The sequence below is a fragment of the Watersipora subatra genome, chromosome 4, assembly GCF_963576615.1.
Source record: "Watersipora subatra chromosome 4, tzWatSuba1.1, whole genome shotgun sequence".
Classification (NCBI taxonomy): domain Eukaryota; kingdom Metazoa; phylum Bryozoa; class Gymnolaemata; order Cheilostomatida; family Watersiporidae; genus Watersipora; species Watersipora subatra.
This window is the reverse complement of record NC_088711.1, coordinates 65986835-66002854: the sequence shown is the minus strand read 5'-3', so window position 1 is coordinate 66002854 and position 16020 is coordinate 65986835. Positions and strand designations below refer to the sequence as shown.

The 16020-nt window shown below is 37.3% G+C and overlaps 2 protein-coding genes across 2 annotated transcripts in view; one reads left to right on the top strand and one right to left on the bottom strand.

The window, feature by feature from the left end:
* Window positions 1-2905: 2905 nt before the first annotated feature.
* LOC137393443 (protein Hikeshi-like) lies at window positions 2906-13672 on the bottom strand. The gene is made up of 4 exons (XM_068079996.1): window positions 13538-13672; window positions 9137-9266; window positions 7003-7098; window positions 2906-3585 (listed from the first exon to the last, which is right to left on the bottom strand). The coding sequence occupies exons 1-4, from the start codon at window positions 13565-13567 to the stop codon at window positions 3272-3274; spliced, it is 570 nt and encodes a 189-aa protein (XP_067936097.1). The 5' UTR covers window positions 13568-13672; the 3' UTR covers window positions 2906-3271.
* A 349-nt stretch (window positions 13673-14021) lies between these two features.
* The window catches only part of LOC137393521 (probable proline--tRNA ligase, mitochondrial), a 39998-nt gene continuing 37999 nt past the window's right edge, over window positions 14022-16020 (top strand). Inside the window, exon 1 of the mRNA XM_068080101.1 lies at window positions 14022-14138. Coding sequence (XP_067936202.1) covers window positions 14046-14138 — 93 coding nt within the window. The 5' untranslated portion in view covers window positions 14022-14045. The remainder of the gene's footprint in view (window positions 14139-16020) is intronic.

Below are 16020 nucleotides of genomic sequence, written 5' to 3'. Positions count from 1 at the left end.
AGGATAATAGTAAGGGCAGAAGTGTTAGATTCTCTGGTTATAGAGATAAATATGGTGAAGATCAATGACTAGGCCAGGGAATTGTGCAGTATTTACAAGTTAATGGAGTAAATGTAGAGTTTACGTTTGATACTGGGGCTGAGGTGTCAATATTAACCGAGGCAACAGCCAATAAGTTGAACCTACGGTTAAAGAAACCGTCGACAGTTTTAATAACCGCTGATGGTAGTGAGTTAAAAGTGGTTGGAAGTGTAATAGTTCATCTGGAAAGTAAAGACGGCATATGGATGCTGAAGTTCATGTGGTGAAAGGATTGAGAATGAACTTCTTGGGCATAACTGAGTTGAGGCAGCTTAAATTATTTGCTGTTGTAAATGCATTATGCGAAAGTAAGTTTGAGGCTGTTAAGGAGTGTAGAAGTATTAAGCCAGTTAAGCCGTTTTTGTCGAGAACCATTATTGCTGGGTCAAGTTATGTTTCAGATGATGTCGAGTTGCAAAACCTGACAAATAGGTCTGACAGAGAGAGCGAAGTTAAGAAAGGTCACACAGGTCAAGATTGGTGGACTTGTAAAACCAAGGGAGTGAAGAGTAGCGAATACGTAGAAATTGGCAGTCAATGGGAGACAGCCCAAGGCACCAGAGATGTGCAAGTGTCTATGGGGTGTGATAGAGGACACAGTCACAATGAGATAAGGGAAGGTGCTGAGAAAGTAGCTGAACCAGTGTCTGTAATGGAAAAGGTTTGCTCTTTTTTAGCTGAGGTATCCAGCAATGGAATGTTAGACAGAGAAGGTCATGAGAAAAAGGTAGCAGAGATTGAAAGAGAGGAAAGGGAGGTGCGGAGGAAGTCAAAGGAGAAATTGGCTATGCTGAAAGCCAAACGGGAGACAGCAGTCATGGAGTTGGAAAATGTCAAGGCATTCAAGGTAGTGGTGCAGAAGTTAGCCGAGGTTCAGAGGAGAATTGCTGGTAGCAGACCTGCACTGGTTGCAGGTGAGGTCGAGCTAAGTAGGTCTGGGCCTGTGCCAACTCCCAGCTCTGTGGTGCCATCCCCTGTGCAGCCGGTTACGGCCCAGGTGGAGACCTCCCACAGGAAGCCTGTCGAGCCTGCCTCTTATTGGGGAGAGCGCGGTAAAGACGGAAGGGACGGGATCTGAGGTTGAGGAGCCGTTACCGGCCCAACCACCAGTTTCCGGGCCAGTTGAGAGTAGTAGTGGTGGTAGTGGTGGAGGCAGTGTTGTTGGTGACAGAGGTCACGGGGGTGGTGACAGAGGTCATGGTGGTGGTGACAGAGGTCACAGTGGTGGTGACAGAGGTCACAGTGGTGGTGACAGAGGTCACGATGGGGGTGACGGAGGTCACGGTGGTGGTAACGGAGGTGGAGGGGATCAGGAGAGTGAGGAGAGTGGTGCAGCCGAGTACGACGGCAGCCCTGGTTTGCTCGAGAGCGATGGTACACAGGATATGTTGATGGACCAAGACCTGGGTTAAAGAGTAAGGTAAACTTCACCAGCAAGGTGAGTCGCTGAATGAGTTCAAATGTATTTCTGGAAGGTTAGTGGCCCATACAAAAAAAGAAAAAGGGTATGTTGTTTAATCGAGCTGGTGGGCCGCGGGCTACGCTAATGTCCGAGGTCATGGTAGTTACAGGTAGTTACGAGAGGTTACGGGAAGGTACGAGAAGTCAAGGCGAGTATATAGGCGTCGGGAGATTCAGACGGAGGCCTTCTTCTTTGCTTCAACCACATGTGAGTACGCACCTTTATACAACAATCCCCAGGGTGCACTGTATATCGATCAGGTCACCTTTTCCTTTGATCAGTCCACCATGCTTTTCTGTGTCGAGTGTGCGTCTGGATGAGCCTGACGTCCTTGGGACCAATAGCATCCAAATAGGACAATTTTTCGGAGTTATTCCTCCCACGGCCTTTTTCAGGGCCACCAATCTTTTCATAGAGTTTGTTTTTTAGCATATCTCGCTTGATTTTCAAGTTTACTACACACCTTCACTGGTACCACATGACAAAGCAAAGTACACAAACTAAATTTAATCAAAATAAAATGAAATGACAAAGTAAATTCAACAATGATGTTGTGTGTGGATTCGGAGTAATGCATAACATAATTTCTCTATGTTCACAATCGCACTTGTTTTATAGACCACGATTGAGGTAATTTCTACGAGTTGATTGATCTATGCATATTTGATAGATATCAGCAGCAAATGCATTTTATTACATATTATAAAGATTGAAGAAACATATTATTTTCCTCAACAACTTTTGGATTTGTCCTGCTAATAAAATCTCTGATGTCTTTATAATACTTACCGGAGATCCAACAAACAGATAGGGCTAACAAGAGCACACGACTTTTAAAGAAGTTAACAGGTTGTGAGCCTCATCAAGCAATCACATCATTGCTAGTCTATAGATGGCATGCTGCAGCTCTTGCATATTTGGAATAGCTTCTAATGTAAGGACAAGTCATTCCCGTTTTGAAACAATTGTTCTTCAAGGTTTCACGAAAGCTCTGTTTCGTTGCAACTATCATTCTTTTCAAATAAATAAACTGAACCACAAAAGAAACCAAACGGAAAACGTTAGTTACTTGTATAGGTAAAGTAATTTCTTAATGGATAGGGTACGAAAATAGCGCTATAGGAAAAAGCTTTGACGAGCAGCAGCGACCTTAGAGCATAAATGTATCATGAGACAGTCCACTAAAGCTGAGACAGTATTTAAGTTTAACACAAGTTGCATGACAAACTGTATACAACTGTTCATATTTCAATGTGTTCGTGCTGCTGCCCCCATTCATGTACTTATTTATAGAGCGAAGAGCATTCACAATATTCCTGTCTTCCCTTTATGCTACATCCAGTCACTTCTACTCGAAATGTATGCTATTGGAAAATTTATTGATGAATGTCAACATACCACTTCTGCTTGCAAGTGGCTACAAAACTTGTTGAAAATGGAATAATAAATGTTAATTCATTTGTACAGTGGAAAAGTGTTTCTTAGTTAGTAGAGTGATTCCCATATTCAGGTATCTCCTATGACTCTCAAGGTCAAGGGTCAAGAATAGCAACTGCCAGAAATAATTTGATAATGTTATAAAAAATACAAGGCCTAGAACAAGATAAAAAACAAGGCAGCTGTCAGAGAAGGTCAGCAAACGAGAGTCAGCAAACGAGAGTCAGCAAACGAGAGTAGCTCTACGACCTTAGTAATGCACTAATATAGTAAAGAAGAGAGGAAATGCTGTTATTTTTTCCACCACTCAGGATTCACCTCGAGCTTACGTTTCATGTTGTTATACCATTGTTCAACAACATTGAACGGGACAAAGGTCATGTTCGGCTGTGGACTCATCTGTGATTGGCTGATTGCAAATGATCCAGCAAAATTAAAGAAGTTTTCGGCCATCTTTTGTGTGAACTCAGCGTATGAGTTGGCCGTAGAAGGGGTGCTGCCGCTGACAGGTGTCTGCTGGGAGAGTTGCTCACAACTTTCGACGGAGATGCCAACTTGTGCCACATGAGTCGAGTGTGCAGAAAATGGATTGCTTGTGGCAGCACCTGAAAATGACAGTTAAGAAATTTAGAGACATGGTAAACATACGGTAAGAGTATTTTTATACCCAAAGTTAATCAGTATGAAACATATTCTTGACAGCCTCCCTAAAAGTCTGGCTATATGCATTGATAGTCTGGCTATATACATTGATAGTCTGGCTATATACATTGATATAGTCTGGCTATGTACATTGATATAGTCTGGCTATGTACATTGATATAGTCTGGCTATATACATTGATATAGTCTGGCTATGTACATTGATATAGTCTGGCTATGTACATTGATATAGTCTGGCTATATACATTGATATAGGCTGGCTATATACATTGATATAGTCTGGCTATATACATTGATATAGTCTGGCTATGTACATTGATATAGTCTGGCTATATACATTGATATAGTCTGGCTATATACATTGATATAGTCTGGCTATATACATTGATATAGTCTGGCTATGTACATTGATATAGTCTGGCTATATACATTGATATAGTCTGGCTATATACATTGATATAGTCTGGCTATATACATTGATATAGTCTGGCTATATACATTGATATAGTTTGGCTATATACATTGGCTATATAACATCAAAAAAACAGACTATAACTTTAGATAAAACACTTTATTACTATTAGTTTCATGCTTGGTAAGATCAATCTTCAGATAAAGTGTTAGCACCAGTTTTTGTTACTTAGATACCGCTGAAACTATTAAAATTACTAAAACTTCATAGCTGGAAGATTATGGATTCACAGAAACATTAAGTTTTAAAATTAGACAGTAGAAACTTGCTAGCATGTCTGCAGGCGCTGACGAGTTCAGTGCATTTTTTCAATGAACCAAGGTGTCGCCTGTATATAATATCAAAATTTTTCTTGTAGACACAAGGTACAGTTTTTAAAGCCATTGGTCAGCGGTATGGACTGCTCCAGTATTCTCCAGTTGATGGAATAGTTAGTGTTTAAATCCTTCAACATATATATATATATATTTCTCAAAGTTGGTCCTATGTTTTCTGTCACCTGTATTCGGTATGTCCAGCTATAGCTATGAAAATTTTGGTATTAAAATTCCACATATGGCCGTACGTTAACTCACCAAGATGGCAGACACAGTTTGATAATCCAACGCTTTACCCACGAGACCACGAAAGCTTTTCCCATTGCTCGCTCTTATTTAGCATGTCTTGACAAACTGTTGTTTTTGCGGAGTTGTCCCCCGTCGAGCGGGTGAGCAACACAACAGCTTGTCACAAGACAGACGTACTGTACCTGATGCATCAGCTGCACTGAAAGGGAGTTGTTCTCTTCCGTCTACGCGGCTTGGCTGCGATGTTATGGCGGTCGCTCCATTGGCAATCATAACAGATTTCGCGCAAAAATTTATGTAGAAAAAAATAAGATTACAACGTTTAACCAGAGACCAAAAAATTAAATTAGGGCTACTTTGTTTTTGACAAAACAATATCAACAATAGGCCTACATTCTCTCGAAATTAAAATTTAGCAATTGTTGTACTGATTACCACGAAAAAACGATTTTTATTGGGTTTTCTCACTTCGTATCAATTATATCATTACAAAATCATTTGTTTCGTAGTTTACATACTTGCTAGTAATTTCACATCAACATTTATTTGCTCTCCTAATTCATTTCCGATCTTTCTCCCAGACTTTTTCCCAGGCACACTACGTTTTCTTAATTCTGATAATAGCGCAATAACAGAGGTATTTCCACGCTAAATGACGTGTTAATTGAAGTTCTATGAATTCTACTAACTCTATGAAACACGACGCTTTTTCCGTCTTCGCTGTTGCGGAGCTAATTTGTTTTCCGCAAAAGGTATCAAAATTAATTTTTTTCGAATTAAAATTTGACGATTATATCTCAGTTCAGCATCATCCGTTGTTGTAAAACCGTGCGCAAACAGATGGTAAACAGTTATAAAATCTTAGTTAAAAGTTTACTAAAAGCATGCGAAAACTTCTTTCAAGTATGTTTTAGTAAGCTAAGTTGATTCAATTTAGATTCAGCGTTTATGTTACACGTCTGTCTTGAAGGTAAGAACTCTGCACGTAGAACATTGTAATGTTGCACTTTAGCAGATCATACTCACAAAATGCACCAAAGTTATTGTAGGTAACTATGGTTACTAAATTTAACATATTGTTTCGTTACTATTTTTAATGATGGTGATTTTTAACATGCAGGTTTGCATTAGATAGTTACTGTGGATTTCTATACCACTCTATACGTCTATACGAGAGTTTCATCTTATGATGCCAACACTGAAACAAACTCAAATCATATAATCATATACCAAATAATTTTTCATTTTAATCGTAACTAAGCAGATGATATTTAGCCATTACTTGCTAATGATTTCACATTGACATTCAAACACATTTACAGTTTCATTTTTCTTCCTAATTTATTTCAACAAAACACTTCTTTCATTATATGAAATTTGAAAGTTGTAGTTGTTTGAAAAAGCTTGAAAACCTTTACAGTTGTTTTTTATTTCCTCTTAATTCATTTGAATTGCTTAAAAATATTTTCTCATAACATGAAGTTTAAAAGTTAGAATGGTAAATGTTGTATACAGTCTGTTGAACAAAAATAAATTTTCTGTCCAAAGACTTTTTTATTACCCGAGCAACGACGGGTAGAACAGCTAGTCTATATTTAGTGTATAAATATCGGTGTCTGTCTGTCCAGTTATAGTAATTAAAATCTAGCGATGAAAAATCTGCTTCCCAGAGGATTTGATCTCAGAACCTCCAGGTCTGAAGGAAGGCAATCTAAACCACTACACTACGATCATTGTACTGACCATAGCGATGAATGATTAGAATCACATTCATTATATCAGATAAAATACTCACACTTGAAGCGCTTGGGGTTATTAGCTAGCACAGTTGATCATTTCGCATAACGTTACGATTATTAAGCTGGCTTTAAACACCGCTATTGTTTCAATAAAGTTTTAGACTACTAGCTTACCGGGTAAGTTACCCAAATTCATACGCAACGCCGGGCATTCAGCTTGTCTTTACTATAATAAGAGTCGTGTCTGTCTGTCTGTCCGAAGCCACGCTAAGAGCAACAGGAAAAGGAATTGCACCTCACCAGCCAAGCATGCTAGCATCTGCTACACTCAGCCGCCTTCCACCATCACAGAATACTTATGCGCGTAGTTATTATACATGGTTCTCCCGCCACACAAAACTGCCAGCATTCTATCTCATATAAAATAAGGAAAGATCAACTTATTTTTTTTTGTATCTATCAACAGCAATTTTTAGACTTTATTCCACAAGTCTTTATAAAAATTCTGCATGTTTAGCCATTGTTTTAGCTATCCTGACTTGACGCTTTCGTTTTTCATAAAACCCACAAAATCACTACTTACCAGGTTTAAGGCCAGAGATCTTGAATATTACACTTGGTTTCTCATTAGTAATGAAACCAAGGAGTGACCAGCCGGTCTCCGGCCAGCAGAAGTGAACTAAAACAAGGGAAAACCAAAAAACTTAACCATATATTTTAAAACGCAAGAAGAAACGAACAGCAATAAATTTTATGATCAGCCTACTAGGAACTCAATCATCAGTACTTGTCAGCTGTGGAAGATCTCAGGAGCATCATAACTGCAAAATAGAGCTACTCGGCCTTCTTATTGGTTTTATTTGTGTTTAACTCTCGCATCTCTCATTAGGCATGAGAGATGCGAATAATACGAAGATTTGAAACATTTAGAAGCAATAACTTTCATATGTTCTGAGGTAGTAACTAAATGTAGTGTTGTCTCCCTTGTCTGTCCTCCGTAACAAGCCTTTTTCCTGCTGTCGGTCCCAAAAGTCTTTTTGACAGATACATAGACATACTCCTATCACCCGTTCTCTAGATTACAGTGACTATAAGAGTTACATCAGCATATTACGTTGCTCAACATTAAAGAATAGAGAAAGCATAATATTATTATGCTTTATTATATATCTTGAGGTGTTGACTGATGTTCTAAAAAAAGAATCAAGGAGATTGACCAACCAGAAGCTGAGATATAGCCAGCCAAACACAGGTCTACCAAAAACAAGTGTTTTGGTAATCATCAATATATGACGTATGAAATCGACTTGTGTGCCATTGGTCAATTAAGCCAACTAATGCGCTCTCCTATAACAATCACGGCGTTTTAATTGGTTTAATCCCTGGTAGTACAGAACAATCAAACTGGGCCTAACAATCATTGCTCTGAGAATTCCGAACCAGTCCCTCTGACGTGTAGATTAGTTTTAGCATGAAATAATTACACGCATCTATTATTTCGCAATATTTCGCTATCTTGCTAGTTCAGCTCAGTTTTGTTGTTCTCCCACTTAGCTTCCCTATTCAGACTCATCTTTAGCGTCGTTCAGATTTTTTTTATCTATAGCTAATAAATGGAATCAATTAAATCAATCATCAATCTCGGTTATCATTTGGAATTTTCTACAAATTATATTAGTTGCATCATTTATTCTATACACAATTATATTATTATTTTGTATAATATGCATTATGATTATTATGTTAATCTTAAAAAATAATCATAGATAAAATAATAGATAAATAAAAGAATCAAATCAAAAGTTATCGTTTTCTTTTCTTACAGCAAGAGCAGCACGGTCAAGTTATTCTTTTTAAAATTATGGCTGTAGTGAACTTACAGCCTGTTAATAGTGACGATAATCATGCACATCAACTGAATGCTGCAGTAGGTACACAGTAGAAAGATGATGAATGAACAAAAATTCACATTCCTATTTCTTATTCTAAACAAACTGCAAATCACGGATATCGTATAATATAGACTATACACGCGCCGTTCGTTGAGCAGAGGATCTTCGGAGCATATCCTTGAAGATCGAGTTAAAATTTGAGGCACAATAGTCAAAATCTGCTCTTATGTTTTGAAAAATCATGGCAAGGGGTTGTGGGCAACTGCCTTTACCACACAATGTTTGCTTGGTTTTCCTGAGAAACCAGAGCTAGTTTTTAAATTCTTTACTATCGCGAGAAGCGTTTCACATCTCGTAGCCTAAAACAATCAGTATACGTAATGGCGGTAAGGGTGCGCAACTCCGGCACATGTCCAATAAGTCGATTTCATACGTCACAATTCTCGGGATTTTCGAAGGGTTTTTCCTCTGATTCGTTATTAGGTAGACCTGTGTTTGGCTGGCTATATCTCAGCTTCTGGTTGGTCAATCTCCTTGATTCTTTTTTTAGAACATCAGTCAACACCTCAAGATAAATAATAAAGAATAATAATATTATGCTTTTTCTATTCTTTAACGTAGGGTTCGGCAGTTTTGATACATAAGGTGAGCAATTTAGACATTATGTGAGCAAATAATATCTGCGGTACCATAGACATCTGAGGTGATGAGTCTAATACAAGATTTATTGGAGGTCAGTGCGTGGTTAATCAACTCAAGCTGAAATCGGTTAGCTTATGATGGATAAGGTCGTCTGTCTACGGTACGATGTATCAGTACACGTACCTGAAGCTGCCATGCCATCTGGAAATGCTGATACTCCAGTCATGAAAACTACTATGTGATTAACGGAGTCGGCATTGTCTATTTCGGTGACAAATTGAGTCTCGGTAACAGCTCGCAGATTCGTCTGCACCTAAAATATATGAAAAATCTGCAAGGCTCAAACACTGACAGCGATAAAACACTCGTATAAAACTGGCATATTGCTTTAGATTGACAATAAATGTTCCAGCACAAACAGCAAGCAGATAAATTGCATCGCAGTGTTTAGAAGCTAATGGCAGTAAAATATGCAGCTCATTAAAAAGAAAGCATGCACAAATTTTGATATTTGGAAGTTCCAAATTACAACTCAACTTTCTTATTCAGGAGTTATCCTACCCATGGTGATAGATATCACAGGGCTTAGCTTTGCTTGATGAGGAGACACTGACATAAACATAAACAGTGTTAGTTTAATGTTGTCATTGTTATTCTTACTTAATTCTTTAAGCATCTTCTAAAACATAGATGTTCGTTATCAATAGAAAGGGCATGGATTATATTACCAACAATAGCGTGTTTTTCGGATGCTCTTTCTATGTTGCCACATTTAGTTTTGAGCGCATAAAACAACTGGAAGGAGCACCAGCTAAAGGAGGCTGTGTTTCTACAACAAGCTTGGGGCTCGAGTTTATCACGGCTACAGAATAACATGCTGGATCTATTAGCAGCGGGTCATATTTAGTATTCCAAAGCATAAGCAAAGAAACATTGCAATGATTTAAGCGGAAAACTGCTTTTCTGGACATTTATAATAAATTAAATGCTTGTTCCATCTTACGCTGCCATAATGACTGGTTTGGAACTTTCGTATCACCAGTGAGCTGACAAAACACACTGACAGAGCATTTCAGAAAAGGGATACCGAGTTAATGTCATTTCATCTGCTTGGCATACCTTGGTAACCTCCTGGTAACCACTTGGTAACCACCTGGTAACCACCTAGTAACCTTGGTAACCACCTGTTGCATTAAAAAAACAACTTGGTAACTTCTCAGCTAACAATCCTTCTGCTAATGGAGATGAAAATCTAAGTGTAGCCAAAAGTGTTTGCACTGCTTGCAAACAGTTAGTTGAAAATCTCCGTCGCAATCTCCTTCATATCGGCACTCTTGTAGTTATTACATGTCACACAATGGCACATATCACACTCTTGTAGTTATTACATGTTGCAATGGCACATAACACACTCTTGTAGTTATTACCGAGAGTAAGAAGCAAGATACATGTAACTGTAATTGTTTTTTTTTAATTCTTCAAGGTGGTTCAGCCGTGTGACAAAGTTTTAATTAGCATATTACAACGACTATTACCAAATATAACAGTCTCAACTAGTACTCAACTATTACACTGACAGTCCCACGAGCCGTGAGAGATTGTCAGGTGTAATAACTGTGTGTACAATTATTCTTAGCCGTGGAATGGCTGAGTGGCACAGATAGCAGTGCAGTTGGCTGGAAAATATATGGATTATCAATGGAATAATGAAGTATCAGAGTTCGATTACCGTATGAGAAAATCTTTTTTGTGGCGCTCTTGGTGCGGCTCCGGACGGACTAATGGCTCTTATTATAGTAAAGTTTGCATCGAAAGATTTCGCGGAAATAGAGGATTAAAATAGAGGAAAATTAATAAATGAATAAAATTTTTCCAATTTTACAAAAAGAGTTGAAAGTAATTCATGTGTGAGCTCAAACATCTATGGTGTATTTGAATTATAGCCTTTGTAATAAACATGTCTGTGATATAACTTTCGTTCATTGTTTGTCATCACTTTCCCTGTAACGTATGTTCTAGCTTTTCACTAGGAAGCACGCTTTCCAGAGACAGGTACACACCTGCACTAGCTTTTACTGCAGAAACTGCTGAGGACTGCTTTGACAAGGTCAGCTAGTTATAGAGCTAGCCACCGACTTCACGAGCGAGGTTACACAGTATTCTCAGAAGAACCCAGAGATGCAGTTACAGACTACTGCGGATCACAGGCTAAGAAACAATATCTGCTCTTCAAAGATCACTAGAATCAGCTTCAATTATCCTGACCCTTACCATTCTCCACTTTGAAGCCAAAGAAATGGGAATGTCGAAGGCCTAGTCAGCTTCTCTGAGCCTTTTTAGGGCAATAATCCATCGTCAAGTATGTTCGGTTCTAATTTACCTTGCAGTGTTAAATGTAGAAAAAGTCTATACTGGTTACAATAAAATCTGATCAAAGGTTTTCCCACTAAAATCTTAAAATTGAGGCAACAGCGTGGGAACTCTTTGCAAAAAATTTTGCACGATGTTTCTATTTTATTTTTGTTAGTGGTTATATTTTGTTTTCAATATTTTTAGTATATAACAATGTACTTTGTCTATCATGGTGATAGTGATGTTTTTTTTAATTATACTTTTGAAATAGTGTTTTAACACATACTACATAACTATACATGTATATATTTTCTGTCCATCTGGTAATTTAGTATCAATTAGTATTTGTATTAGTATTATTTTGCAGCTTTGATTAAAAGTAAGACAGTGCAGAAAATAAATAAAATACACCTGCAAGTACCTCAGTTATCTACAGCTCTACGTGGTTTTGTTGCAAGTGTCTCTAGTTGCTCTTGGCCAGGGTTGAACAATGCAGTGGTTTTTATAGCTGGGGCAAACAAGCCCTTTTATGTTTTGTATTGTGTAAGTGTTTTTAAAAATATCAAATGAGTCTTCTATGACATTGCTGGCTTGCACCTTAACAAAGAGATTTAACCTTTTATCTTGTCGTTTTTTCGACAATGAAAGAAAATTTGTGTCTGCTTGCAGCTTAGTAAAACTAACTACATTTTTCAAACCAAAAATACAACGAAGAGCTCTATTTTGAATTTTTTCTAATTTTTCAAAACATTTTTCAGGTATGGATCCCAAACCTGACACCTGTAATCAAAAATTGGTCGAACAAGGGTCCCGTAAGCCACTTTACTAGTTTTGTTGTCTGCATCTTTTAAAACTCTTTTAAGCATTCTAAGAAGTCTGGAGGCTTTGGAAGAATGTTTTTCCAATTTGAGATTATTACTCAACTCAATACCCAAGTAGGGACGGGAATTGACATTCTGGAGCTGCTCTCCACTAAGAAAAAACCAATGTTGTGAGTCTATTTCCCCCACTGAAAGTACTGAGCACTTTTTAGCATTAAAAGATAGTTGCCATGTTTTGGCCCAAAGCTCAAGTTTAGCAAGGTCAATTTGTAAAATGCTACTTTTACCTCAGGTATTATAAAGCAAAGCATCATCTGCAAATATTTGACATTTAGATTTAGTACCTGAAGGTAGATTGTTTATGTAAATTCAAAATAACAAGGGTTCTAACACAGATCTCTGTGGTACCCCTGATAAGACTTCACAACATGATGACTCCTGGCCATCGACTACAACTGCCTGTTTTTGATTACTAAGGAAATTTTTTTCCCAATTTACAATTTCAAGGCTTATTCCGATCTAAGCCAATTTAAATAAGAGCTTTCGATGGCTCACTGAATTAAATGCCTTGGAAAATCCAGAATTATTGAATCTGTAATTAATCCGTGTTCCCGATTTATAGCTAGATCCTTAAATGTATTGACTAGTTGTGTCTCACATGACCTATCACTTCTAAAATCATGTTGAGATTTGGTTAGGATGTTGTTTTGATAAAAAAAAGAATGAATATGTTTTGCTAAATTATGCTCTAGAAGTTTACAAGTTATGCAGGTATGAAAAACAGGTCTGTAGTTATTTGGCTGGCACCTGCTACATTTCTTATAAATAGGTTTTACCCGAGTCATTTTCCATATTTCTGGTAGTACACCAGTACTAAGAGTATATTTAAATATTTCTGTTAATGTATGAGCAATACACAAAGAAAAAGTTTTTAGAAGCACTCCAGTGACATTGTCAGTACCACATGATTTAGACGTTTTAATGCCTTGCAACTGTGCAGGAACACCATCAGAGTCAACTATTAAGTTAGACTGGTCTAAGATTTATAAGATATATGAGGTTGTCATACACTATGTTTTAAATCCAGATTAGATTGTAAAAATATATCTAATAAAATCCCGTACAAAATTAATGAATAAATATATTTATAATAAACGAATCACGTACAAAACTCTCCGGTGCAACACTTCACATCAAAAACTGAGTGACATCAGCTGGTTTACACAGCCATCCTAATAGACGGGTACGGACAACCACTCTGCTCACAAATTTCCCCCCATGGGGTAATTAATCTGTAAAATATCTTGTCTTATTGCATAATACAAGCTAAAAAAAATTACGGCCCTTAGATGGTCTTTGGTTATGTGTTCCAGTAAGAAAAAATGTCATGGTTCAGCAATTTTTCACATACCAGTCGACCTGCGACAAGTATCCCAAACATAATCTTCCAAATATACGCAGTTTGAGTGATAATAACCTGGAGTACAAGTCTTCTATTAATTAGCAAATTTCCAAGATGATTTTCAAGTTTAATCTAGTTTGTCCTTGCTCATAGAATTACTCTTACGGGAGTTTTTAAACTTTCATAGAGTTGATTAGGCGCTACACAGAGCTTTTTGTTCTTGCGTGTATCGTTCACATAAAGCAGCTTTGTCGGGTTCACACGCTATACTATTAACGATTAACCGTGTTTTTCTTTATTTCGGCATTTCCGCGCAACAGAGCTGCTGTATTGCCGTTTCGCCCCATGCATTTAAGTGCCATTTCGACAATTTTATGCCAATAATAATTTTGTTGTTGGCTGGTTTTTGACGAAATATCTGCTCGTCATGCCGTGTTGATGCCAGCTTTTGCCAGCCTACCTCTGCAGCAGAGGCCATACACTAGACCGCTAAATTCAAGACAATCGTAGCTTCGAAATGTGTACGTTTCGACGATTATCGTCAAAGCTTTTTCCTAATACAGCAACATCTTTAGATGGCATAGAACAACTGAACAGTCTCAGTCAAATGGTATTATTATAATTGCAGATCTTGGTACGAACTTTTCATCTATTTTAGCAAGGTTATCATTGTAAGGTTACGTGGTCATTGCAGCCGCATAGTTAACGCCTAACAAAATATGATCATCCGATCACTCAACAAAAACGATAGCGTTTTTTGCTGTGAACTATGGTGTTAGAATGGTATGTATATCATACAGCCATAAATTCAACAGATATTTGATTATGATTTTAATGTAATACATCGAAACGGTAGAAATATACATGAATGTAGTGTCTTGATAATAGTTTATGAAAAATGTTTAAGCGCAGAGGTCGGTTTCATAAGCCCTAAGAATGCAGAAAATTTATAATATCAGTATATAAGTTAATCATTATTGCCTGCTTCTAAAGGCCACACCAGATGCTTTATAGCCTCACAAATCGAAGCTATCAACTTTGCAGATTATATGGTAATGGTAAAATATATGGATGTATCTGGTGTAATCTGGCGTACTTGTAGTACTCGTACTCTGGCGTTAAGCCTCAGGCGCAGAAGCTCAGACTAAAACAAGACTTCTTTGCCTTGTTTGATCGAATAGGTATGACACAACCAGTAAGGGAATCCACATTTAAATTAACACTGTTGACCTAGCATGCTCAAATAACTCTAAATCTAGCATTCTCTGTAGTCTACAACTACACTATCATATTGGTAATTTACTCTCTCAAATGAAAGCAATTGCAAATTTATGTGAAATTATGCCATAAAACTACAAGATGTGGAAACCATAACTTGTAAGATATTGACAATATCTATGACATCTGAAGGCAATTTTACTGGTGGTCTTAATGAAAGCATACAAGTGGGTGCTGGCTCAGTTGTTAACTAAAGAACCTAAAAAGAGGGCATATAGTCTGAAAAGAAATGTCAAAACTTGTAGCAAAAGAGATACATTCATAATTAATAGCTACAAAACAAGAATGATAAAATCAGTAAGATTTTGCTCAACAAGAGAGCATTAAAAAATCTGTTCACAAAGCAAAAAGGAATACAGACGCTACCCTATTTTTGAAATTTCGTGTTACGAACAACGTTAGGTACGAATGGTGTGGTGCGTATATCCAAAATTGTTTATAAAGAATACGATAAATACGAATGTTGATATTGACGCTGGGCACTGTGAGCTTGAGTCCAGCATCAGGCTTTCTCTGCCTAGATTGTACGAGTCATTGCCCTTTTATAGTTTTCACGTTTGTCCCTTATTTCTTAATTTTCCATTTAATTCTTCTCTCTCGTTTGCAACTATCATTATGTAAACAGTTTTATATAAGCAGTAGATTACAGTTCAATTTTTCCAAGTAATTACACACCTAACATATTCGCGGCGTGCAGCCACACTTGCAAAAATGCAGTAGCATTTCTTTTACAGTAGTACTGTTTCTCTCCAGTTGCACACATCTTTATAGAGCATATTGTTTTATCATTATTTAGTGTTTTTAAATGCAGCACAAACCAATATAGTTGCTTATACAAGCCTTAAACATACTTATATAATCCTTAATCATGTGTTCTGCACAAAATAACGAACTGAATCAACTTACGAACAAATTTGCTTAATGAATGGCCGTTCCTAACATATCTCGTTCGTAAGTTGGGAGCATCTGTGCATGTATTTGGAAAGACACATGTGTGAAGTCGTATTGGAAAGCAACAGCAAAGTGTTTCATCTATATTTTAGTAGGCAATACTAAAGTAGTATATCTCTCTACTTTACCCAAACAGCAGTGTCAGATAACTCTGCAGTTTGCACACATACCGTAAACACTGCTAGCTATATATATATATATATATATTAATAAGTCATGGTTTAGTTTTATTATTTGAAAAAGGTTATCTACGAAATTCGTAG